This window comes from Cetorhinus maximus, chromosome 5 (assembly GCF_964194155.1).
Source record: "Cetorhinus maximus chromosome 5, sCetMax3.hap1.1, whole genome shotgun sequence".
Taxonomy (NCBI): Eukaryota; Metazoa; Chordata; class Chondrichthyes; order Lamniformes; family Cetorhinidae; genus Cetorhinus; species Cetorhinus maximus.
In genome coordinates, this window is record NC_135883.1 from 2,227,624 (window position 1) to 2,255,471 (window position 27,848).

At 43.3% G+C, this 27,848-nt stretch overlaps 1 protein-coding gene across 1 annotated transcript in view; it reads left to right on the forward strand.

Moving 5' to 3' along the window:
* The window catches only part of rp1l1a (rp1 like 1a), a 46,786-nt gene extending 21,253 nt beyond the window's left edge, over window positions 1–25,533 (forward strand). Inside the window, exons 3-4 of the mRNA XM_078541393.1 lie at window positions 7,671–7,845; window positions 19,319–25,533. Of these exons, the coding sequence (XP_078397519.1) occupies window positions 7,671–7,845; window positions 19,319–25,233 (6,090 nt within the window). The 3' untranslated portion in view covers window positions 25,234–25,533. The remainder of the gene's footprint in view (window positions 1–7,670; window positions 7,846–19,318) is intronic.
* The last annotated feature ends 2,315 nt before the right edge of the window (window positions 25,534–27,848 follow it).

The following is a 27,848-nucleotide window of genomic DNA, read 5'->3' on the forward strand; positions in this document are numbered from 1 at the left end:
GACGCCCGACGCCAACGGGGCCAGAAAATTCCGGCCATTGTCTGTCCATGTTCTTCCTACTAAAATACATCACCTCAAACTTCTCCGCATTGAACTTCAGCTGCCACCTATCTGCCCACTCCACCAACTTGTCGATGTCCTTTTGAAGTTCTACACTGTCCTCCTCGCAGTTCACAATACTCCCAAGCTTTGTATCATCCACAAACTTTGAAATTGTCCCCTGCACACCAAGGTCTAAATCATTAATATATATCAGGAAAAGCAAGGGCCCCAGCACCAACCCCTGGGGAACTCCACTACAAACCTTCCACCAGCCCAAAAAACATCCATTGACCATTACTCTCTACTTCCTATTACTCAGCCAATTTTGTATCCATGTTGCTACTGTCCCTTTTATTCCATGAGCTATAACTTCTCTCATAAGTCTGTTGTGTGGCACTGTGTCAAATGCCTTTTGAAAGTCCATATACACCACATCAACAGCATTACCCTCATCAACCTTCTCTGTCACCTCTTCAAAAAATTCCAGAACTTTAGTTAAAAACAATTTCTTCTTTAGAAATCCATGCTGGCTCTTCCTAATCAACCCACATTTTTCCATGTCATTACTATTATATCCTGAATAATTGTTTCTCTCAGCTTCCCTACCTCCAAAGTTAAACTGACTGGTCTGTAATTGCTGGGCTTATCCTTACAATCGTTTTTGAACAAGAATGTGATGTTTGCAATTCTCCAGTCCTCTGGCACCTCCCCTTAGTATAGTGAAGACACTAAGATTATGGACCCTGCAATTTCCACGCTCACTTCCTTCAATATCCTTGGATGCATCTCATCTGGTCCCGGTGCCTTGTCAACTTTAAATACTAGCAGTTTATCCAATACCTTCTCCTCATCAATTTTGAACGCTTCTAGTGACAGAGTTCTCTCCTCTGTCACCATGGCCCGGGCAGCATCTACCTCCTTGGTAAAAACAGTTGCAAAGTATTAATTTAATAACTCAGCCCTGCCCCCTGCCAATGTAGTCAAATTTGGTTGCACCTCTTCTGAGCCGTGTATATCCTTCCTTAGGTAAAGAGACAAAAACTGCTCACAATTCTTCAGAGGTGTCCTCGCCGAAGTCCTGTATAACTGCAGCCAGATTTCCTGGGCGAGAAATACCCTTACACAGCGCCAGTTCCAGGGGCGCCATGGAGGCCTCGCGCACCTTTGTGGTGTGCCTTGTACCACTGGCCACTTCCTACGCAGCCCACGCATTGTTGCAGATGGAGAAGGGCACATGCAGGTGCATTCCCTGCATGCGTTGGCAGGTTCTGCATCAGCGCTACCTGACATTACAAAACCAACTGAGGTGATGCCAGGATTCCAAATTTGGACGACACATGTCCTGTGTATATTGTCATTCATCACTCTTCAAAGATCTGACACGAAGCTGCAAGATGGTCCTTAAAGGACCAGGCACTCAAATTGGAGGAAAGGTAATTTTTCACAACTCTTCCTAGTGCAAAGTGTCTGGGAGCACTCCGGAATGTTTCAGGAAATCCTTTGTATTGGGCTCCTGGAATTGCTGCAGACTGGTGCTGTGTCCACAGGAGTCGGGTGCCTGTCCACTCAAAGCCTGCAATAGGTAAGGGGGACAACAGTGGCAATGCCTTTGGGTCTGCAGAATGACGGGCAGATGGAGTTTGGGCTGTGGAGAGAGGACAAGCTCTTTGTGACATGTTCTGTAAAGCTGGAGCTGGATTCCTCTGTGCTCCTTGACAATGGCAGATGACTGTCCAGCAGATCAGCAAATTCATCACCCAGCATCTTGGTATGCATGGCCAGAAACGTTCTCCTGTGTGCCACCCCATCAAGGTCACCTCCTCAGCATCCCCTGCACAAGAACTCATAACCTCCCCCTCCCACCCACCCTGCAGTGCACTGGCTAATGATCCATCCTTTACCCCTGGCCTATCTAAAGACCGCTCATGCCTGGATGACTCACCATGTGCTGATCCTAACTCTAAACTAACCTCCGGGTTATGTGTCATGACAGTTTTGGAGCTGGTGGCTGCAAGTGTCAGATCAAGTTCCAGGTCCTCTTTGCCTGCGCTCTGTTGGTGTTCAATCTCTTGCTCCTAGCACTCCCGTGGCTGGGCATGTGGCAGTTTTTGGGTGTCTGAAAGAAGGAAATCAGAAGGGGAAGGTTAGTATGAGGGAAGGGGGGTGAAGTGTAAAGCAAGAGGTTCATGGTCACACCTACAGCATCTTGCACATCATATCAGATAGCAGGTTGAGGGTGAGCCAGGAGCTGAGAAGAAACATAATGAAGGAACATACCATCATCCTCAACATTCTTAGAAATGCAGAGATTTCAGGGGTACCATTGTATTCAACCTCATGATGTGGAGAGCCAACTCTTCCATAGCATTTAGATTTAGAAGATGCAGGTATCCTTGTCCCCTACTGGTTCTGCCCTGGTCCCATCTATTGTGTCTCACCTTGTCCTGCAAGAGAGAGGGCAGAATGTTGCTGTTTGTATTGCATTGTGTTTGAGTGATGTTCTGTCATAGCTGAATAGGTGGGGGTGTGTGGAGGCAGTGAGAGGTGAATTTGAAGCTGGGAGAATTGATTGGTGTGTGAGGGTGGGGTGGTGTATCTGGATGTCTGGTCTGATTCCAGTGGTGCTGCTTGGTGAGTGATGGGGTTGTAGTGTATTGAGCAGCATGAGAGGCTGGTGCTGTGGTGAGCAGGAGAATTCATGTGAAAGTGTGTTCACTGATGTTAACCACCACGAGTTTATCGGACCTTCTGGGGCACTGCTGCCAGGTCCAGGAGGCCAGACTCCAGGAATTGACCTCCCTGGCCATCGACTCCCACTCCTTTCTGAGGTTGAGCCTTGAGAGCCTCCTGACACCGCCAGAACCATGTCATTTCTCCTCCAACCACCAACCTCACCCCCCGTCCCCAACCCCTTCCCAATGCCTTCAGTGTCACATGCATCACTCTGGAACCCTCTCTTTGCCCTGGCATTCACTTTTCCAAGTTTTAAGTTGCAGCAATTTTCTTCCCTTTAAGAAGGACAGCTTGCCTTGAGGCTGGCTGCACCACCTAGTTTGTGAGTAATGCTGCTCAGGTCCCTTGCTGAGTGCAGAGGAAGCTGTCAGCACTAAGAGGGAGGAAGCAATGTACGAGCTGCTCGGCCAGATGCTAGAATCATGCCAATTTGCATGTTGCCCATCTTGATCAGAATGATTGTGGCCAGGCTGCAAATTGCAATCCCTGCACCCAAAAAGTGAGGTAAACCAATTATTAGCCCCATTACTGTTATATTCAAGTCCCTGCAATAAATCCTAACATAACATTTACCTTCCTAATAGTATGCTGTGCCTTCATGTTCAGTGATTTGTATATGAGAACACCCAAATCCCTAGGAATATCTATGATTACTAGTCTCTTACCTTTGCAAAAAATACTCCCATTTGCCATTCTTCATCCCAAAAGTGGATAACTTGACATTGCTCCACATCATTTTCCATCTGCCACTTCATTCCCAATCACTTAACCTGGCTACATCCCTTTACAACTTCTTTACAACCTCATCACAGTTTACTTTCACACAAAGCTTGTATCACCAGCAAACTTGAATATATTCCAACCATTCTCCCATCTAAGTCAATGGTGTGGGTTGTAAATAGTTGAGGCCTGTTGCGGTGCTTTCTCAAAATCAACCACAGGAGACTCAGATACAGGTTAATGATCGTTTTATTCAAGTGAACACAGGGAGAGTCTGTCGTAGACAAGCTAAAAACAGAACTCTACTGATTACAGGAAAACCATCTCTTTTATAGAATTAGTCTTGCACACATTGCATTATTTTCAAATTCCAATCTTGTCAGTACATAATCCCAGTCCCAAGTACATATCTTATCCTTATCCGAACAAGGCCTCTTTATCTCATTCTGGTCTGGTACTGTTTGTCTTTTTCTCATCTGTTTATCCCCCCCTTATGTCTCCTCTCTAGTTAATCACTTGTGATCTCCAAGGTCTTCCTAGAGAGTTCCAGTAATACCGGTCCTATGATGTACAAGGTTTGCCTCGAGAATTCTGCTGACCTTTGGTTTTACTAATAGAAGTACCTGTTTAACTCTTACAAGGCCCAAGCACTGATCCTTCAACACTCCACTAGTTATACCCTGTCACCCTGAAAATGACCCATTTATTCCTACTCCCTGTTTATGTCTGTTAACCAATCCTCAATCCATGCTAATATTTTACCCTCAACCCATGAGCACTAATCTGTGTGGCAGCTTTCAAATGCTTTCTGAAAATCCTAAATGTACTACACCCACCGGTTCCTCCTTATCTACCTTGTTAGCTCGACCCTCAAAAAACTCTCATAGACAATGAGAGGAGCTGACTGGGAAAAGAAAATTGGATTCACCAGGGAAACTTGGAAAAATCATACAATAACTTTTAAAAGCAACCGAAATAAGATTTGGACCAGGTGAAAAATGTCAATCCTTGATTTTTGATAAAGCTTATCTGATTTTTTTTCCAGATGAATATGTTTTTTACAAAGAATATTTTTCCATGAAGTCTCTGAAGTACAATGAAATTGTGGGGACCCAACAAGATGTGTAGAAGTTTCCTAAAATGTATGCAGAACAATTCTATGAAGTTCATCAAGTTCCCTGGCTAGGAAATTCCAGGCGCATTGGAAAAATGTACAGCCCTAATTATCTAGAAGCTAGACTTTTTTTTTATTCTTTCATGGGATGTGGGTATCGCTTTGAAGGCCAGCATTTGTTGCCCATCCCTAATTGCCCTTGAACTGAATAGTCTGCTAGGTCATTTCAGAGGGCAGTTAGGAGTCAAGCTGTGAATCTGTAGTCATGTGTAGGCCAGACCAGGTAAGGATGGCAGATTCCCCTCCCTAAAAGACATTAGTGAACCAGATGGGCTTTTATGCGCATGATGGTTTCCCAGTCATTACTGAGACTGGCTTTATATTCCAGATTTATTAACTGAATTTAGTTGAACTTAAATTCTACCAGCTCCTGTAGAGTGGCATTTGAATCTACGTCCTTAGCCTGGACCTCTGGATTATTCGTTCAGTGACATTACCATAGAACCATAGAACCATAGAACACTACAGCACAGAAAACAGGCCATTCGGCCCTTCTAGTCTGTGCCGAAATATTATTCCCATTGTTAATCCCATTGACCACTACGCCACCATCTTCCCAAGCTAGATAGGTGATATCTTCAGTCTTCCATAAAACGCTTTAACCTAATGTAAAAAGTCATATTTAACTCATGCAGAATTAGAGGTAGTGCTAAATTAATAAGTAGACCTAGTTAGATGGCAATTTATGAAATGTCAAGTGGAATTTTTTAGTGTGCTTAGCTGTATATTAGCCATGTATATTTTTCTATTTCAAATACTTTTCCTGCTTTTGCTTATAAGATTCAATGGCCTTTGCTCAGCCATTCCCTGTCTCAAAACATTCAATGCTCCAGCAACTTTTTGTGTAAAAGGTCTTCCAATCACTGTTCTCACTTTCTTAGTGACAGTTTTAAATTGATGTCCTCTTATCACTGATCCCCCAGAGGAAATAATCTTATCACCTTCACTCTATCAAAAGGGTGCAGGGCATAATTTCAAAATTTGCAGAAGACACAAAACTTGGCAGCATCGTGAATTATGAGGAGGATAATGATAGATGTCAAGAGAAGATAGACAGGTTGGTGGAATGAGCAGACACATGGCAGGTGAAATTTAATGCATGGAAGTGTGAACATTTTAGGGGGAGAATGAGAAGAGGCAATATAAAATAAAGCATCTAATTCTAAAGGCGATGGAGGAGTAGACGGATCTAAGGATATATGTGCACAAATCGGTGAAGATGGCAGGGCAGATTCCAAAGTGGTTATTTAGTTATATAATATGTCCAGGGATCCTGGCATTTGTAAATAGAGACATAGAGTACAAAAGCAAGGTGGTTATGGTGAACTTTCATAGCACACTGATTTGACCTCAACTGGAGTATTGTGTCCAATTCTGGGCACCTCACTTCAGGATTAGAGAGGGTGCAGAAAAGATTTACAAGAATGGTTCCAGGGATGAGGGGCTTCTGTTATGAGAGTGGATTGGGGAAGCTGAGGCTGTTCTGCTTAGAGAAGAGAAGGTTGAAAGGAGATTTGATAGAGATGTTCAAAATCATGAGGGATAAGGATAGAGTGGATAGAGAGAGACGGCATATGTGCAATGGGCCGAATGTCCTTCTGTGCTATAATGATTCTATAAAACCCTTCATAATTTAAAAAAAACTTCTATTAAAGTTCCTCATAGCCACTTCCCCTCCAATGGACATGCTACCAATATCATAGATTTCTCTTCATAAATATAGTCTTCCTTTCATGGCATCATCCTACTGAATCAATTCCAAATGCTCTCTACATCTTTTAGTGCCTTTCCCAAGGCTTTTTGAATTATTGTCAACCTTTTGAATTGTTCCAACCGCTTTAAATTTAACTTACATTCAATTTTCTGCTTCCATCATGTGCTTCTCCTGTGGGTCCAAATCTACACCTGTAGCTATACACATTGATAAATTTTGGCTACTGTCACATGGTAAAGTTATACATTCGGTGCATTGCATTCTATTGCTATTTGTGTGTTTGCGTTGCAAGTATTGGAGTTAAATGTGAGAACTATTTTGAGCAATCTAGCATTTCCACATTTTGACTTTATGTCATTACATATATAGAATAATCATCAAAAAGTCATATATTGTGATCAAATCATGGTCCAAAAGTGATGTGATGCTGTGCAGTGTGTGAGTTCACATCCTCAATCTAGTGACTTCCCAGTACCAGCTACATTATAAGAGGAGACAACCTGTTTATGGGAAAGGCCAGGAAAATTACGATCGGCCCTGAAGTTGAGGAAAGGCAAAACTGTGATGCTATTCTCCTGACAGCCCAACAACCGGATTTATTCCCCCCTACCTCTCACCACTGTAAGTCTTGCTGGAAATTGTACCCTAAAGGAACAAGTGCTTCTTTTACCCATTAGGTTCAAGGGCAATGTCTCAGGCCCAGCAGAAGGAAGGTCCCACTGCAGTCGCAAAATTCCAGAGGGATCAACCACATTTTAAAGCATTTCCTTGTAAATAAATAACTTAGACCCTATTCTTCAGTGTTTGGAATCTTCTTCACGGAGTGACAGGATTTCACTCTGATTTCCACCGCTTTAATGAGGTAGGCATCTCCGTGTCATCCCCACTCTGCACATTTAAATGACTTCATCCCTGGGATTTTGGATAAACTCACTGACAGGGTAAACCCGTGGGCAGAAGTCCTGCACCACTGCACTTCCAACCCCTTGAAAGGCTCCCTGGAATTTCAGACCCATGCTACGTCCATCAGCTTTCATCCTGTGTTCCTTGGTTTCTGGCCAAAGCATGTTTGGCAGTGGTCTGGAGCAGGCTGCTGATATCAGAAGCTCTGTGGCTTGTGCTGAGGTTGGGAGGGGTGGTGGGTGAAGGAGATGGGGTGGAAGATGGGCACTTCATTCATTGGAAGGTGACATATTGCTAAAGAAATAATAATCTAACAAAATATCAACACATTTTATAGGAGAAAGTATTTCCTAATCTGAAAAAGATAAGCCTTGTATTTTACAGATTGACACCCTGCAAGCTCTCTTTCATTGCCCAAGTATTCTGGTGTGTGTTGGACATGAAGCATTCAAACCTATTGTGAATGAGAAATTCAGGAGACTTCCTGAAAAGCTGCCTGGCCTGTCAAGGCGATCTCATGCCAATGCTAATAACGAACCAGTTGATATGAAGAGAAATGGTTAGTAATTTTGTTTCATTTCATTTTAAAAAATGTAAAAACAGAATGCAACTCAGCAAAACCAAAGCTGTAACTGAAAGGGTAACCAAAGGTTTTAATTCAGGAGTACAAAGAACAAAGAAAAGTACAGCACAGGAACAGGCCCTTTGGCCCTCCAAGCCTGCGCCGATCATATTGCCCGTCAAACTAAAACATTTTGCACTTCCGGGGTCCGTATCCCTCTATTCCCATCCTATTCATGTATTTGTCAAGCTGCCTCTTAAACACCACTATCGTACCTGCTTCCACCACCTCCTCTGGCAGCGAATTCCAGACACCCACTACCCTCTGCGTAAAAAACTTGCCCCGCACACCTCCTCTAAAGTTTTCTCCTCTCACCTTAAATCTATGTCCCCTAGTAATTGACTCTTCCACCCTGGGAAAAAGCTTCTGACTATCTACTCTGTCCATGCCACTCATAATTTTGTAAACTTCTATCAAGTCGCCCCTCAATCTCCGTCGCTCTAGTGAGAACAATCCGAGTTTCTCAAACCTTAGTTAGTTCAAACCATAGTTAGATCAATAGACCCAGTTTTAAGAGTCTAACAAAATCAGGGATGTACTGGTCCTTTGGTTGACCATACTGAATTTTCAAACTCCTTTCACTTCATTTCAATAATTTCCATGCGTGTGGAAAATGTGCCCAGTGAGTCTATCTGGAAAGCTGGTTTGCTGCAGGTTGTAAATTTGGGTGAGTTGGCATTTCTTAAAGGACTGCTGGCATCTTGAACAGCGAGTTGCTTATAGTTATACTTCTGGAGACTGAATGAAGGAAGCAACATAGTTTGTGGTGTTATGTAATAAGTGACTGAAGATTTGATTGCAGTGAATACTGCAATCCTGTGGCCATCAAGTCTGTTCCCTTTGTGTGAAAGGTCAATGAAGGGGTGGCCCTGTTTGGATTTTAATTTGTGCTCAAAGTAAGTGAAAGGAAGGCCTGACCTGTGGGAGACCCTGCAGCAGATCCCAGGCATGAGGTGCAGACTGGCCAGGATAACTGATGAAGATCAGCTCTTTTCTTGTAGGCCAAGAGGAGCAGAAGTACTCTCACCAGGCCTCATGAGGATGTTTTCAGCCTTCCCAATCCCCCATTTGCGACCCCAATGTTCTCTTCCCTTCTCCCCAAAAGGAGTAAGTGAGCTGTGCTTTGGCAAATTCTTCGCCCATTCTCATGAAATTCAATGTGAAGCCTCATTAACGTAAGTAGCCCATTTAAATGAGGCTCATGCTTGGCGAGAGGGGTCTCTGCTCCACAAAAGATGCCTTGCAAGATGCAAATTGGCTCATGACATATGTAGGACTCTGCCACTGGTGAAAATCAAGGATAATGAGATGCTTATTTTTAAATTTAGGAAAACTCCAAGGGCCAAAGACTAAATTCAAAGCAACCTTCCTCATTTGATCATGTGTCAATTCATTGCACTACAGGACCCTGCAAATTCGAAATTTTTAAAAAGGAATTAGCTCTCCTCTTCAGCCAGTCCCACCCCACTCCGCCCAGCATCTGAGCCTCGCTACTCCTGTCTCCATCAGGTGGGCCGCCTGCTCCAGGTAGGAATCCCCCTGGATACATGCCCAATTACTCTAATCCCAGAAAATATATCAGCAGCAGTCAAGAAGGCGCAAAATCTCAGTTGTACTTTCTTGCCTCACACATGAAGAATGACCATTTGGGCAAGGTACCAGAGAGGAGGAAAGAAGAGAAGGAGAAAGGATACAACTGGCAGAGGAAAAGTTTTAAAATGTACCTTCCAATCCAAACTATACCTGTTAATATCACACAGGCATAAATAGTCAAACAAACAAATTGCTGTACTACATCAGGACAGTATTGTATCTAAATACAAGTAAGATCAAATCTGGGCAGTCTTGAGGTGCAGTGGGTAGTGTCTCTTCCTCCAAGCCAGAAGCTCTGCGTTCAAAGGGTAACTGACCTTTCACACAAAGGGAACAGACTTGATGGCCACAGGATGTATGTTCATAACATGGCCAAGCAGCTTGATTATCAATCTATAAATCCTTCCAATGTGCCTATGACAGGCAGTAAGAGCAGGAGAGCCTCCTGGTCAGCCATGCTTGATATGGAGTGATGCCCCTCAAGCTATAGCCTCTGGTGACAGGCTAGTGATCTGTTCTAGGAAAAACAAGCTATGGAAACTGACATAAGTGCTTTGTGTGCCTCATGTGCCTCTAGGTGTGGGAAGAGAGAAGAAGATCAAACGTAATATAGACATAAGATAAGTATAAGAGATTTAGGACAGACAGCAAATAAACTTTTTTTGTTAACTTGATAGCTGTGCGGCTATTGAAAGTAGTACCAGGGTTAATGGATGAAGCAGAGACTATGGGCTGAATGTTTCAGAGGATGCTGATGTCCCCTGCTGGAGCCGAAAGTGGAGCAAACGCTGCTCTGGTGGTCATCAGGACCCAGGGGTGGAATTTTGCCAGTGGCGGTCTATATGGCTCCCCTCCTCCCCCCACCCCCTTCCCCTGTCATATTGCCAGCCCTCCCACAAGCCAGCCTGTCACCCATAGGCCATGCACATTAACCCAATGTCAACATTTAAGAACAGGTGAGATGGGCGGTCGAAGGGAAGGGGTAACAGACCAGGGCAGCATGTGGGATTGAGACTACTCCTCATGTAGAGAACTGATTGGACCAAATTACTGCTCCTGTGGGATCTGATGAAAATTCTTCGAACTCAAACATTAACTCTGTAACATTCTCCACAGATCCTGAGCTGCTGAGTATTTCCAGCATTTTCTATTTTTATTTCAGTTCCTGTGTTGTATTTTCTATGTAATTCTGCATAAATATAATTGCAGCTCAGTTGAGTCAAATAAAATTAAGCAACAACGCGTAATTAACCTGGATTCTATTAAACATAAACAGTTCTATAAAAATACATTGCCTTAAAATGAGGCTGTTCAAATGTTCATGCATGAATATTAATACACTTGTATGATATTCCTCTACAATTTTAAAGAACAGGTGAGAGTGACTGCCCTTGACATCAAGGCCACCACACTGGTTGGAGTCATACCTAGCACAAAGGAAGATGGGTGTGGTTGTTGGAGGTCAGTCATCTCAGCTCCAGGACATCACTACAGGAGTTCCTCAGGGTAGTGTCCTCGGCCCAACCATCTTCAGCTGCTTCATCAATGACCTTCCTTCCATCATAAGGTCAGAAGTGGGGCTGTTCGCTGATGATTGCACAATGTTCAGCGCCATTTACAACTCCTGAGATATTGAAGCAGTCCATGTCCAAATGGAGCAGGACTTGGACAACATCCAGGCTTGGGCTGACAAGTGGCAAGTAACATTGGCGCGACACAAGTGTCATGCAATGACCATCTCCAACAAGAGAGAATCCAACCATTCATTGCCCCTTGATGTTCAATGGCATTACCATCACTGAATCCCCCAATATCAGCATCCTGGCAGATTGACCAGAAACTGAATTGGACTAGCCATATAAATACTGTGGCTACAAGAGCAGGTCAGAGGCTAGGAATCGTGCGACAAGTAACTCACCTCCTGACTCCCCAAAGCCTGTCCACCATCCACAAGGCACAAGTCAGGAGTGCGCTGGAATAAACCCCAGTTGTCTGGATGAGCGCAGCTCCCACAACACTCAAGAAGCTGGACACCGTCCAGGACAAGCAGTCCGCTTGATTGGCACCACATCCACAAACATTCACTCCCTCCACCACCGACGCACAGTAGCAGCAGTGTGTACCATCTACAAGATGCACTGCAGGAATTCACCAAGGCTCTTTCGACAGCACCTTCCAAACCCATGACCGTTACCATCTAGAAGGACAAGGGCAGCAGATAGATGGGAACACCACCACCTGGAAGTTCTCCTCCGAGTCACTCACCATTCTGACTTGGAAATATATTGCCATTCCTTCACTGTTGCTGGATCAAAAGCGAGGAACTCCCTCCCTAACAGCAGTGTAGGTGTACCTAAAAACAGAAACTGCAGCAGTTCAAGAAGGCAGAGTGTAGACCTGTCCCCACAAAGAAAAAGGGTGATACCACCAAATCTAGAGACCCCTGGTTATCCAGAAGCATACAGGGTAAGATAGTTCAGAAAATGAGAGCTTATAATAGTCACAAAAAGCTTGATGCTATAGAAAGCCTAGAGGAGTATAGAAAGTACAGGGGTGAAGTAAAAAAGGAAATTAGGAAAGCAAAGAGAGGATACGAAAAAATATTGGCAGGTAAAAATCAAAGAAGAGCCAAAGATGTTTTAGCAGTACATTAAGAACAAGAGAATAACTAAGGAAGGGGTAGGGTCTATCAGAGATGTCCATGGTAACTGGTGCTTTGATGCTGAAGATGTGGGCTGGGTTCTCTGTCATCACTAAGGAGAGGGATGGCGCAGATATTCTAGTAAAGGGGAAGAGTATAAAATATTAGATACAATAAGCATAATAAGAGAGGAAGTACTGGAGGGACTGGCATCCTTGAAGGTGGATAAATCACCAGGACCGGATGGATTGTATCCCAGGCTGTTGAAGGAAGCCAGGGAGGAAATAGCGGATGCTCTGAGGATCATTTTCCAATCCTCATTGGATACAGGCAAGGTACCAGGCGATTGGAGGTCTGTGAACATTGTACCAATATTTTAAAAAGGGTGCGAGGGATAGGCCAAAAAATTACAGGCCAGTTAGTCTGACTTAGGTGGTGGGCAAATTATTGGAATCAATTCTGTGAGACAGGATAAACTGTTACTTGGAAAGTCACAAATTGATCAGGGATAGTCACATTGGCTTTGTTAGGGGAATATCATGTCTTACTAACTTAATTTTTAAAAAGTTTTTGTGGAAGTAACAAGGAGGATTGATAAGGGTAGCGTAGTGGATGTTGTCTACATGGATTTCAGTAAGACATTTGACAAGGTGCCACATGGCAGACTGGTCAGAAAAGTGAGATCCCATGGGCTACAGGGGAAGGTGGCAAGTTGGATCCAAAATTGACTCAGTGACAGGAAACAAAGGGTAATGGTCGATGGATGTTTTTGCGAGTGGAAAGTGGTTCCCAGTGGTGTTCCACAGGGCTCAGTATTGGGGCACTTGCTGTTTGCTGTATATATTAGTGACTCGGACTTGAATGTGGGTGGCATGGTTGGGAAATTTGTGGATGACACAAAAATTGTCCGTGTAGTTGATAGTGAAGAGGATAGCTGTTATCTCCAGGATGATATCAATGGTTTGGTTGAGTGGGTGGAAAAATGGCAATAGAATTCAATCCAGAGAAGTGTGAGGTAATGCATTTGGGGAGGGCAAAAAAGCAAGGGAATACTCAGTAAATGGGAGGATATTGAGAGGGGTTGAGGAAGTGACAGACCTTGGAGTGTGTGTCCACAGGACAGGTGGATAAGGTGGTAAAGAAAGCATATGGAATGCTTTCCTTTATTGGACGAGGTATTGAATACAAAAACAGGGATGTAAATGCTGGAGCTGTATAAAACGCTGGTTAGGCCAGAGCTGGAATTTTGTGTCCAGTTCCAATCACCTCATTACAGTAAGGACATAATTGCACTGGAGAGAGTACAGAGGAGATTTACAAGAATGTTTCCAGGGCTTGAAAATTGCAGCTATGAAGAAAGATTGGATAGTCTGGGGTTGTTTTCCTTAGAGGAAGCTGAGGGGTAACCTAATTGAGATATACAAAATTATCAGGGGCCTAGATAGGGTAGGCAGGAAAGACCTGTTTCCCCTAGCTGAGGGGTTAATTACCAGGGGGCAGAGATTCAAGGTGATCAGTGAAAGGATTAGAAGGGACATGAGGAAAAACTTGTTCACCCAGAGGGCGGTGGACATTTGGAATTGACTGACAAAATTGGTAGTTGAGGCTTAAACCTCAACTTATTTAAAAGATACCTGGATCTGTACCTGAAATACTGTAACCTGCAAGGCTACACACCAGGTGCTGGCAAGTGGGATGAAAAATGAGCAGCTAATATTTTTTAAAATCTTTTTATGGTTGGTGCAGACATGATGGGCTGAATGGCCTCTTTCTGCGCCATAACTTTTCTATGGTTCTAAGGCAGCTCATGACCACCTTCTCAAGGGCAATTAGGGATGGGCAATAAATGCTGGGCCAGCCAGCGAAACCCACACCCCGTGAATGGATAAAAACAAAACAAGCATTCAGCTGCTGGTGGGACCTCCAAAACCAGGTCCATGTTCCATGGAATCACTGGCACTCTGCTGGGGCAGTGCCTCTATAATCCTAGTAATCTATTAGAGGACAGATTGCAGGATCGCTGTGAGACATTGCAAGTCCCTTTGAACAATGTAAACTAGCCATGGTGACAGCAGCCTGAGACTGCACGATACCAAACTGAGCTTGGCATGCCAATAAGAATGGATCTCATAACGTCAGTCTGAGTTCCACTGCAGCACTCCGACAGTGGGTGGCTTCTGCCTGTGCTGCAGTTATAACTGAAACATCAGCCACTCGTCTTTGCATCACAGCTGGGTACGTAAATACAGTCATGGAGTTGGCCACCACTTCCACACTGGAAAAGATGGGTTCCGACCACTGCATAAAGCCTTGTGCTGAGTTGGAGCTGGACTCCTCCACGCTCCTTGACAGTGGCAGGAGGCTGTGTGGCAGAGCAGCCAATGCACCAGCATCTTGGTGTGTACGCCCATCAGCATTCTCCTGCATGCCTCCCATCAAGGGCTTCAGCTGAGTCCCCTGAAGCAAAGTCTATCTGCCTCTTCACCCTTTGGTGAGATGGCACACACTTTATCCATTCGCCTGTCCGAGCTGCTGCCCACTCATGCCTGGTGACTGACCACATGCCAATCCTAACTCGATACTACCCTCTAAAATACGTGTAGTCTCGGACCTGAGCTGAAGGCTTCAAGTGTCAGATCAAGTAATGGAGCTTCCTCATCTGGGGTGTGGAGCAACTCCTGCCCTTCCTCATGGGCCTGGCCAATCTTGGGTAACTGAAAGCTTAAATGCAGAAGTGGAGAGTTGGAGTGAGGGAAAAGTGTTGAAGTGGAAAGCAAGAGGTCCATGGTCACGTCATCTGCAACTTGCATGTCATGCTGGATAGTAGGAAGAGAGCGAAGAGGGTTGTTGAGAAAGGGCATCAGAGAATTACGTACCATCATCCTAAATGTCCTCGGTGATGCCGGATACAACGGGCTCTGTCACAGCCATACTCATGGTGCAGAGTACCATCTCCTCCAGGGGGCTCAGGTGATGCAGGCATACCTGTCCCTCTCTGGTTCTGCTCTGCTCACTCCTGTTTTGGGACATCTTGCCCTGCAAGGGAGAGGAAAGAATGTCAGTAATCGGGTTGCAATGTGTTTGGATGATTTGCCTGCCATGGCTTTATAGCTGGAGGTATATGGAAACAGTTAGAAATGGGCGTGATGCTAATAGCAGTGGAAGTTGTGTGAGGGTGAGGTAGAGTATCTGAATGTTAGGTCTGAGTTCTGACTGCTACAGATTGTTGATAGTGAGTGATGGTGGTGTGGTACACTGAGCAGTCAGTAAGTTGGTGGTGTGGTTTGTAAGAGGTGGCATTTGATGAGGTGGCAGTCCATGTCCAAATGCAGCAAGACCTGGACAATATCCAGGCTTGGCCTGACAAGTGGCAAGTAATATTTAAGCCACACAAGTGCCAGGCAATGTCCATCTCCAACAAAAGAGTTCCTAACCATCACTCCTTGACATTCAGTGGCATTGCCATTGCTGAATCCCCCACTATCAACATCCTGGGGGTTACCATTGACCAGAAACTGAACTGGACTAGCCATATAAATACTGTGACTACAAGAGCAGGTCAGAGGCTAGGAATCGTGCAACGAGTAACTCACCTCCTGAATTCCCAAAGCCTGTCCACCCCCTAGAAGGCTCAAGTCACTTGCCTGGATGAGTGCAGCTCCAACAACACTCAAGAAGCTCAACACCGTCCAGGACAAAGCAGCCCACTTGATTGGCACCACATCCACAAACATCCACTCCCTCCACCACCGACGCACAGTAGCCGCAGTGTTTACTATCTACAAGGTGCACTGCAGGAAGTCACCAAGCCTCCTTAGACAGAGCGTCCCAAACTCACGGCCATTAGCATCTAGAGGGACAAGAGCAGCAGACAGATGGGAACACCACCACTTGGACGTTCTCCTCCAAGTCACTTAACATCTTTACTTAAATCATCGTTCCTTCACTGTTGCTGGGCCAAAATCTAGGAGCGCCCTTCCTAACAGCACTGTGGGTGTACCTACACCACAGGGGCTGCAGTGGTTCACAAAGGCAGCTCACCACCATATTCTCAAGGGCAATTAGGGATGGGCAATAAATGCTGGCCCAGCCAGCGATGCTCACATCCTATGAATGAATAAAAAAATTGATGATGCATTCACTGACCTTGACCACTCATGTGAGGTCAATGCATTTTTCTCAGCTCTTGTATTCAGGCTCTGGAGGCCAGACTCCTGGCATTGACCTCCATGGCTATCTCCTCCACTCCGAGGGGCCCACTGGCTTCAACCCTCATATTTTTTTCTTTTGATCTACGCCTCTGAGGTCTCCTCCATCTTAAGACACCCTCATGGTTACCAACCTGTTTCAGCAGCACCCACCTCTCCCAGTGAGGTACTGTGGCTCCAGAGTTGCCAGCTATCTGATTGTGCCTGCCCACGCTCCTTAATAGGACAGCGGATGCAGCCAATCAGGAGGCTGCCTCCGGAAAGATTATGCAAGGGAGAATAATTATTTTCTGTTTGTACGATAGGATGTGCTGTTGGATAAAGATATTAATGAGAATGTTTTTGTAGGCTCTTTATTGTTGGATGGTGGGAAAAGGGATGTTGTGACAGAGCGTTTCAGAAGGATATAACAGTGGGAAAGTGGGGATCCAAGCTTGTCAAAGGACATAGTTTTATCAAAAATGCAGTCTGAGAAAATACTCTATCACAGCCTGCCCAGAGCATGAAGTATCCAGCATCACCTAGAACATTCAACATGATGCTATGTTACTATTTGATGCCTTTCTGAAACTTCCCTTCACCCTCATGCTGTTATCTGGCACGGATTGCAACCGCAGATGATCAGTAGGAAGGGTATCCAGGATACAGCCTCCTGCCTCCTCCTCCTCCCTCCTCTTCCAGCGAGGTGATCTCTGGACTCCTGGAGAAAATGGTTGCACCCTCATATTGGCAATATCATGAATGATGCAGCAGATCACCACTCACTTTGAAAGCCACTCTGGCGTGTATTGAAGAGCTCCTCCCTCACCCCTGACCGGTGAAGGCTGCAGAAAGATCGCTTGATCACCACCACCTGAAAGTTCCCCTCCAAGTCATTCACCATCCTGACTTGGAAATATATCACCGTTCCTTCACTGTTGCTGGGTCAAAAGCCTGGAACTCCCTTCCTAACAGCACTGTGGGTGTACCTACACCACATGGACTGCAGCAGTTCAAGAAGGCAGCTCACCACCACCTTCTCAAAGGCAACTAGGGATGGGCAATAAATGCTGGCCTGGCCAGCGAAGCCCACATCCCGTAAATCAATAAAAAACAAGGTTGGTTGTCTGCTTCCAGGTGTTTCTTGTGGTTCTGTAGCTCACATCATATTCCCACTTCCCTCACATGGCTGAGTGTTGGAGGGGGTTACCAGCCACAAGTGCAGAGAGTAGCCTTCATCCCTGAAGAGCCGGCTTCTAATTCTTCATGGAGGCCTGAAGATGGTGGGTAAGGCTGACTGGCACAGAGCGAATGCGTCATGGTTGCTGCAGGGATAGCGGGCATCCACTGACACATGCTGTTGGTGGAGTTGCACACTAACTGTACATTGATAGACTGCTAGCCCTTGTGGTTCCTGTACCTTTTCCTTTTGTGATGGGACTCCACAGAGCCATGGGTGTACAGTCAATGATGCCCTGTATCATCAGGAATCCTACTATCTCAGCAAAGCTCTTTCACCGTGGTTGACCCTGATGAGGGGGAAAAAAGGCATGTCTCCTCTTCTGCAGTAAATGGTCTTTGTCACCTCCCCGATACTTCAATGGAAGTGTGCTGTGGTGCATTGGAGGTGTCGCCCACTCCCGCCTGGAGGGAGTCAGCTGCATAAAGCTCCGATTACCGCTGTTACCATGAGGGCCACTGGCAGGGCTATTCCCATCCTGCAATGAGGCTGCAGATTCATTTGTAGGAGTGACCATCTGCTTGTTGAGCCTAAGTTGCCTCAAGCACTGCTCCTGGGTGAGGTGGAGGTAGAAGAAGGGCACCCCAAAAAAAAAACCTTGGTGGGTACAACCTTTTGTGCAGAGCCCTCCCCCACCTCCCACTTCACCGAGCTTCCCCTTTCTGCAACCTTTGCTCCATTTAATGGCCATGTTCCCATACCTTGGTCACCTAATCTTGTGTCGTTGCTGATCTTAAGCACCAGCTCTCCAGAAGACATCCAAAATACACCACAGTATTTTCATAAATTTAGCCTAAGCAGAAGTAAGTTAAAAGTACCTCAGCTGAAGTTGGTGCCTGGCCGTTAGTATTATTTGCTGAATGTTTGATCTGCAGGGAGTGATCAGCACAGGTGCGATTTGGATTCATGCCTGCCAAGTCCCTGAAACTAAAGTCAAATCAGCCAGATTGGCTGTTTGACATCACGATAGAACCAGTCCTACCATTTCCCACATGCGCACAGTGACTACATACATTTACTGTGAAGCATTTTGGGACATCCTGAGTTGTGAAAAGCACTATGGAAATGCAAGTTCGTTCTTCTTTTTAGTGCTGAACTGAGCTGGCTAACAGGGGGCTCTCAGCAGTAACCTGGTCAGCTGCCCCCTCCAATAGTCACTTCAAAACTGGCTAGGGTCAGGAGCGTACCCTACTCTGCTCTGTGAGGTATTGTTACATTAGGCTGCACAAAATGCGTTATTTGCCACACTCAGCAAATATGAATTTAATTTCCCCGATAGTAAGATTTGCACTTTATTCCATTGTGTTTGCACAGCAGTGACCTGAAGTCTGGCTGCACAGGCAGTCATCCTCCTTATCAGGCCTTCAGTGGTTCATGTACATAGATGTACGCTAAATTCTCCCCAGCACGGAGTGCTGCATGTGCTAACAGAACTGGCAGTGCCACTTGTTGCCTCAAGGCTTCTGTAGCACTGGTAACAGCAGTGCCACTGAATCCAATTTTGTGTCCCATATCTGTAATTTTGTCCTTGCTTCACTTTACAATATGCTTCAAATTATTATTTCACGTAAGGTTTAAACATAACGCAAGCTAATTATATGATTATTTCTGAAATTAAATATATTTTCTCTCCTTTTGTCTTTTTCGCTCCCTTTGCCACATCAAATTTTGCTCGGCAAACATATTACCTCGATGGTATTTTTGGGATTCTTGGATTATTCTGGTGAAATACCATTCCGTATTTTATAGCTAACTTTGGATTAGAGGCCAAGAAAAGTGTAATACACCCCAGATCACCTCGATCATCCAGATTTTCACCATCACCAGATAAATCCTACACTAAGGGCTTGAGCATGTCACCAAGCAACAGTGGTTATGCTTCATTCGTCAACTCGCTCCCACACAAAAAAGATGGAGAATTTATTGATTCTTTGATAGATGATGACATTGAGAAAAAAGTGCACGTGAACAAAGATGGGAGCCTTTCAGTGGAAATGAAGGTGCGCTTTCGTTTGCTCAACCATGAGAGCCTTCAATGGTCAACACAGATCAGGAGGTCTAGCTTAGCATGGAAAACCAATAATGAACGTTTATGTTCAGTAGAAGACTGTGCCACGGAACAGGTCGATCAAAGAAATACTGACAACGGTTTTGATGGATCATTTGATCCATGTGATACTGATGGCTTTTACATTTCAAAGCTGAATGGTACGGAACTTGAAGAAAACCACTGTGAGAACTGTTGCAAGCATGATCAGGGGTACAACATTTGGAAAAATCCAATGTATGCTGATCAAGCTATGAAAGCAAACCCTACAAATGACACATACACTCATTCCTCTTTCTCAAGTCCATCACCCCACCAGAAAGTTGCATATCAAAGAAACTCTGCTGAAAGCATGCAGACAACATCTAGCGAGGAATATTCAGAGCATTTTATACAGCAGATGGAAAACCACTCAGAGACTGTGGAAGATGGAAGCGGGGGAGTAGAATATTGTTCTGTCAGTCACTGTAGTAGCCGAAGTGGTAGCTTCACATCTACTTCCAGATCTGGGGGATATCGCAAGAGTAGAGCATCTATTTCCAGGAGTCACAGTGCCATTAGCCACCATCACATTTCATCACATTCTTCTACAAACGTTAGTCACCAAAACTCACCTGATGGACCGCTGTCTGGTGTTTCACCAAACAATTCGACAGCTTCTTCAAAGAGGAAGGCTGCAGTCAAAACAATGGATGTAGGAGAAAATGTCAGGCCAGCAACATCATGCGCCAACTCAGAAGAGGCTTTAAAAGAAGTCGATAGTACAGTCAGGCCTGATGAGCAAGTAAGTAATATCTCTGAACCATTTCATCATTTAAAATGCAACAAACAAATCGAAGGTGAGGGTGATTCAGAAGGAAGAGCTCAAAATGTACCTTCAAGCTGTTCAAAACATTCAGTTGATGGCTGTAAAGAATCGGTTGCTTTGAACCATTTACATTCAAGCACTGCATCAAGCTGCTCTGAGCAATTCAATGGTAAAACAAACGCCATAGGGAATGCTGGATATGCTGAAGAAGACAAAGCATATTCAAATATATCCAGTGGCTCCCTCGACAATGATAATAATCCAAATAGAGAAATATATGAAGACATTAGGCCAGGTAGTGATATTTCATTATCTTCAGGAAAATCCAAAACTGACAATCATATTAAGCAGGACTTGAATATATCAGAGAGACAATCTTCTCCTGAGGCCCAGGGCATCAGTGATGAACTACATTTCCAAAATAATGACACTAATGGAAGACCAGTAAGCAACACAACTTACTCATCTTCCAAAAAGAGCAATAAATGTACAAAAAATAGTGATGCAAATGAAGGCCGTGCATGTTCTGTTCTCTCCTGTTTATCTACATCCTCAGCAGCACAGGAGATGCTGCCATCACTCACTGCAGGTAAACAGGGCGATGTTTCAGTTTCAGAAGACTTCAGTGAAAAGAATGGACTGAAACCAAGATCTCAGCCGACTACTTCTATTCATTCTGAACAAACGTCGCTGAGCGACCATGCAGAAATCATTGTGACAAACTCTGTTAAAAAAAGTAAGAAATCCTCAAACTCTGAATCATTAAATTGTAGCAGTTCCAGCAGTAAAAGTAGAAGCAAAAAGGTCAAGTCCGAAGATGAAAGCAGGCTCTCCACATCTATCTCTGGTAGTTCAGGTGTAAATGTAGAAGCTGGTGAAGAAGGAAAAATAAGCAATGAGGCTAACACACCCACATTATATACATCAGGTTTTTCAGAAGCTTTACAAATAGAAAATGATATAAAAGTGGAGCATAAGCGATGTAGAACAGCTCGTAGCATTTGCTCTAATGTTTCCAAAGCATCTAGAGAGAAAGCTACAGCTGAAAGTCAAGAACAAAAACAAGTAGATGAGCTAGATCAAACCAATATTTCAAAATTGGCAAATCTAGCAGAGTTGTCTTGTAAAGTAGATGAAGATACAATAACTCAAACAAACTCAGTTACAGAATGTGCTTCTGCTGAGAGCATACCTCAGTCTTTTGCACAAAGGGCAATGACTGGTGGTAAAAGTACTAGACAGCGATTACTGGATCCTGGTCCCCAGTCTAAAAGCAGCTTAAATACAGATAAAATAACAGGTGAAAAACCTGCCTCTAGACCAACTACATCAGCATCTAATCTAAGTGAAAAGAGTACCAAAGCTCACAAAGAAAACATCAATAAAAGTGACAGTGACAGAAACAGTGAAAAACTGAACAGCAAAGAAAAATGTAAGGCAAATAATAATAACAAAAAGAATAAAAATAAAAAATCCACGCATTCTGGTGCAGATGCCTGTGGGAAGAATGATCTTATACCCAGTGTACTGCCAAATCCATCATCTGAAGATATTGTTCATGAATGGCTGAAGACAATTCCATCTGAAAACATGCTCATCAAATATGACAGCACAGAGGAATTCCAAGATAAGTGCGAAAAACCTGCAACAGATGTGGTGTCAGCAGGGGAAATAAGTGAAACAGAGGCAATTACAACATTAGAAGAGAAGCCATGTGAAATGGAACCTATTGTAAGTAATCAGGAATCAGAGGAGAAAAATGATTTGAAGATGGTAAAGTTGGAAAACAATGGAAGTCTAATAGAAGAAGACAAGAGTTCTGGCCAAGAGATTGTCCAAGAGACGGATACTTTACAGTCAAAGCCAATGAGTTCTTGCTGTTCTGTATTGACTTCGACCAACCAGCTGCATGAGAAAGTTTTGCCAAACAATGTGCATTCTTCTGTTGAAGCTATAAAAGTTCTCCTTTCCTCTAGACAGGGAGTAAAATTGGATAGGTCAAACAGCTTTCCAAGTTTAAATCTTACACTTGAAAGAAAACTAAGCCATTCAGCTAATGCAAAAATTGTGCAATTTTTTGACAAAGATTCCTCAGGTTCTGAAAACAAGCTGAATGATACAAATAATTCTACACAAAAAGATCTTCTAAGTATCCTAAAGTCACTCTGGTTTACTGATGTTGTGAAAGAAGGTGAGGGAGAGGTTTCACAAACTTCTGGAAAACATTCCAAAATATTTAAAGGCCATAATTTGGCAGATGATAATGTCACCCCACTGTCTTCCTCTGGAGTGGATATCAATAGTGGGTCAGGAGGTTCAGGCGATGGTAGTATAGGTGGAGCAACTGATACCTCTCTAGCAACAGAGAAAAAAAATTGTAACTTATATTTAAAAACTCATACTAACAAAGAGGATGATGCATCAAAACAAAATCAACCTTCTTTAATGAAAAACTCATTTGATGAGAATTCTGAGATACACATTACACAGAATAAGAAAAATGAAGAACACTCAGTGTCATCTGCAGATTCAATCATGACCGATGCTTCCTGTAAGAAATCAAAGTCAAAAAACGGGAATGAAAAGAACAAGTCAGAGGATAATGATAACATTGAAAAAAGATCCCTGTCAAGAAACTCAAAAATCTCGCAGTCAGATGTTGCGCCATCCAGTCCAGTTACTCCAGACATAGCTTGCCGTGTTCAGTGGAGCAGTGGGGAGCAAAGTGATATTGGTGAGGATCTGGATGAAAATACAGACAACCCAGGGAAAAGCCCACAGGACATAAACCAAAACTTAAAGGAACAATCCGCTTCAGAGATAGAGGGAACGAAATCATCAGCTGGGGCTAGCTTTGACTTGGAAGAAATAGTTCATCAGATTCAGGCACAAGACCATAATGAGACAGTGGATGTAGATGATTCAGAGGAAGAGAAAAGTGTACATGACAAAATAACAGAAAAATGTGTTGATACCGCAATAATAGAAACACCACAGCAAATAACATCAGGTCACCATTGTGCAGCACAAGCTGTCATAGCCCCCCAAAAACCTGAGACAACAAAAAGGAAATCATTTAATCCCGATCCAGCCTGGTTACTGAAACTACTGAAAAAAATGGAAAAGCAGTTTATTACAGATTATGTTAATGCAATGAATGAATTTAAAATTAAGTGGAATTTAGAAGCTGATTATAGATTAGAACAGATGATCGAAGATTTAAGAGAAGATGTTAGTAGGAGAATCCAAGGAAGCATTGAAAGAGAACTAAACAAAGTCCGATGTAGAGCAGGAATAAAGAAGCCATCACCTCCACAGGAACCACGTGGATGTGAATCATCAGACCAAACAGGACAAAGGCGGAAGCGGCTAAAAGCTATGTACAAAACACAGACTTTTTCTCCACATTCTACCGAATCAGATCATGAACACAACACAAAAGACATTTCATCTTTGATAAGTGATGGGGAGTCGATTTTTAGTGAAATGTTAGGTGACAATTCTGATGCACGTGAACAATTTAACCTTGATAAATTCTGTCCTTGTGATTCCTGCGCAGAAAAAAGTAAGGCCCCAAAACTTGCAACAAATGCAAAGCAGCCAAATGTTCCTATTGTTAAAGATTTTGACCTGAGAGAGATCCTTAGGATGAAAATGAATGGACCTAATGAGCAAATAAAGAAACATGTCACTGATGCAAATGGGCCTGACGAGTTATTGGACAGGAAAATTAATGAGCATGATTATGATGAGAGAGAATCCATGGAGCATGTTGAAAATGAAATAAAACATGTGATTCAAAATGATGAACCTGTGAATCTGAATCAAGAAAATGTTGATGTGAATAATGAATGTCAAGATCACAAATTAGATAGAATGCTAGATCAGGGTGAGGAACAAATGCCAACTGGTAACCATGTAGTAGAGCCGAATTTGGAGGATATTGATGAAATGGGAAAGCAAGTGGATAAATGTAAAAGTGATCTAGAAGATAAAAGTGAAGGAGAATCACTAAATATAACATCAGAAGATGTTCTAGAACCTAATGAAGATGAAGCGGATGATGTTTATAAAGATGAAAATGAACAGAAAAATGACAAAGAAGATTCTAAATGCTTTGTGTGTGAAACTGATAACACTGAACACAATAATGAAGTGACTAGCACTAATACTGAGGAATACAAGGAGCAGGATGAAGAAAATAATGTATTGTGCAGCATTACAGATCCCGAGATGGAAAATACTAACAAATTAGAAGAATCGCATTCTGTTGACAGTCAACACGAATACGAGATGCCAGGAAACAATATAAGGGAAACAGTGGAGAGTAACATTAGAGATCTACATGAGGCTAAAATATTGAATAATGATGTTTCAGAACTTTCTGATGGTCTTGTAAAATCTAACGTTATTAAAAACCAAAATGAGGAGGTGGTAGAAATCATGAATGCAAAATTACCTCTAGAACAGAGTGATTCCTTAGATGTTATTCGTTGCCCACTGCACTGTGGCACAGGTACACCAGAGGATTCTGCAAAAGAGGACACTGAAGATGATAATATTCAGGTTTACACTAAAGAAGCCGCAAGTAGCAGCTCAAACAGTCGAGGAAACAAATCTTCTCAAATGTACCCGGAAAGCTCATCAGATGAAGATACAAAAGGTAGTTGCACAAGTCCTGAAGCACCTGAAGGTCAGAAAGGTGCAGGGCACAATTCAGATCCTGATGCAGATCAAAAAGCTTCTATGAAAAATAGATCAAAGGAACCTGGTAACAGTGCGTTCGATGAGGATGATTTAGATTTTTAGGTATTCAAAAAGGGAACTGACAGTGATTCTAATCAGAATTGTTATGTTGATTTAAAGGATTTTAATTTAGCAATTTAAAAAATGCTTTCAGCCGATAGTAGAATATCTGTTTGTACTGCAAAGAGAGCCCAATAAGTGGTACTTCAAACTTTGTGTACTGTAATTAAACAGCGGATGAAGAGATTTAAGCACAATGTAAGTATGAATGGAAGCTCCTGTTCGATTATAAGGAAGCAACCAATGAAATTGCAAAAAGAGCTGATAATAATGCTGATAGAATCAGATGGGGAAGGATGGGATAAGGCCCAAGTAGAGCAGGAAGATCAGCCTGGACTGCTTGAACCAAACTGTTTATTTCTGTGCTGTATTATTCCATCCAATTATATGTAATAAGTGGATTAGGTTGTAGAATTTCCAGACATATTGGGCTGAATTTTCCCAGGACTTTCAAAGCAGGATTGTCCTAGCAAATATTCTTTCTTGCCACTCCTGCTACCTGAGTCTCAACACTGCTCCCACTGATTACACTGAGTGTTGCTGGCCTCCATGGCAGTGGGCTCTACTGTCTGTAGCCCTTGCCTCTGGAATCTGCCCACCATTCCTAATTGGCCACCTCCCATAATATTCAGCCAGAAGGCATGCTGCCACCTTGAGCACATTCACGACCCAGAAATGACCCTGACTTTGGCTTCCTGTCACTCATGACAAAATTCAGCCCAATAGAGCCATTTTTCCTCTTCCTCTAGCTCCTTGCAGGAATAAGTCATTGCACTGCATGTCAAATGTGTTTCATTTGTCAAGACTTCGGTCCATCCAATTTTCCTGTCTCATGCACACTGTGAAAGGTTGGATTGGAACCAGGATAGAAACAGGAGTGTGGGAAACCAGCATAAGAGGAGTGTAGCAGCCAGAAGGTCCTAAGTAAAAAAGAGTTCCTGCCTGGTGCACTGCTCCTTTTCGATTTGTGCCTGGTATTCCAAAGATTGTCCTACCTGTGTTATGTCCTGACATTGGTGCCATTGTCAATGTTTCGGGACACACTTATGTTTGATGTCCCACAAGAACCAAAACACAAGAACTAGGAGCAGGAGTGGACCACTGGGCCCATTGAGACTGCTGCGCCATTCAGTACAATCATGACTGACCTTGGGCTCCAACTCCATTTTCCTGTCCACTCCCCATATCCCTTCATTCCCTGAGAAACCAAAGTTCTGTATAGCCCAGCCTTAAATATAGTCAATGATGGAACATACACAACCCATGAAGACCTGATGTAGCAAGTCTCTCCTTACTTTTTCTCTCCATTGCACTTAAGAACATAAGAGCATAAGAAATAGGTGATGGTGTAGTGGTATAGTCGCTGGACTAGTAATCCAGAGACCCAGGGTAATGCTCTGGGGACCTGGGTTTAAATCCTACCACAGCAAATGGTGGAATTTGAATTCAATAAAAATCCAGAATTAAAAGTCTAATGATGACCAATGAAACCATTGTTGCTTGTTGTAAAAACCCATCTGGTTCACTAATGTCCTTTAGGGAAGGAAATCTGCTCTCCTTATCTGGCCTGGCCTACGAGTAGCTCCAGACCCACAGCAATGTGGTTGACTCCTCTTAAATGCCCTCTGAACAAGGGCAATGAGGGATGGGTAATAAATGCTGGCCTAGCCAGTGATGCCCACATCCCATGGATGGATTTAAAAAAAAGCCTGCTGTGCTACTCAATACGATCATGGCTGATCTTCTGCCTCAACTTCACTTTTCTGCCAGTCCCCCATCTCCCTGAGTTATCAAAAATCTGTCAATCTCATCCTTGAATGTATTCAAGGATGAAGTATTGATGACCATCTGGGATAGAAAATACCAAAGATTCACAAATCTCTGAGTGAAGAAATTTCTCCTCATCTCAGTCCTCAATTAGACTGTTTTCCAGCCAGGGGAAACCACCTCTCAGTGTCCATCCCATCAAACCCCCTTCAGAATCAATGAATGGAAACTCAGAAACACATGAGCATCCCAGGGCTTTAGACAATAATTATTTAAACTCGCCGATTCTTTATTAATAATCTAATTGCACTAATTGGAATGCTGCTTCCCCAATAGCTTTATTTCTGAGGAATAATGTGTGACTTTATAGTTTTTCACTTGGCAGTAGATTCTTCTCTGATTAACCAGAAACAATGTGTTGAAGTGGATTTGATCTCCATTACTGTTATAATCCTATATGTTCTACAATAATGTGTGTAACATCTTTTTAAACTAAGAACAGGGGCAGTTCCTGCAGCTTTGTCCTACTATTTTACCTAGAATTTGCATTCCATTTTCAGGATTTAAAATAAATACGTTGATGGATCTTTGTCTTTTAATTGTCTAATATTGTTTGAATATTCCTTATTAGCTCTGACAGAAAGTTGATATTTGAGATGAACAACTACCAGGGTGCCGACAATAATGTTTCGTGGATTCGACAATAAAGTGTCTCATCAAAGGACATAAAATTAATTATCACACGAGCACATACATCTTGTTGTTTCGCAATAGATTTCATCGTCCATTTGGTATTTGGGAGAATGCTGACCAGTGAAGCAAGAAAGAACATACATCCATATTGCATCTTG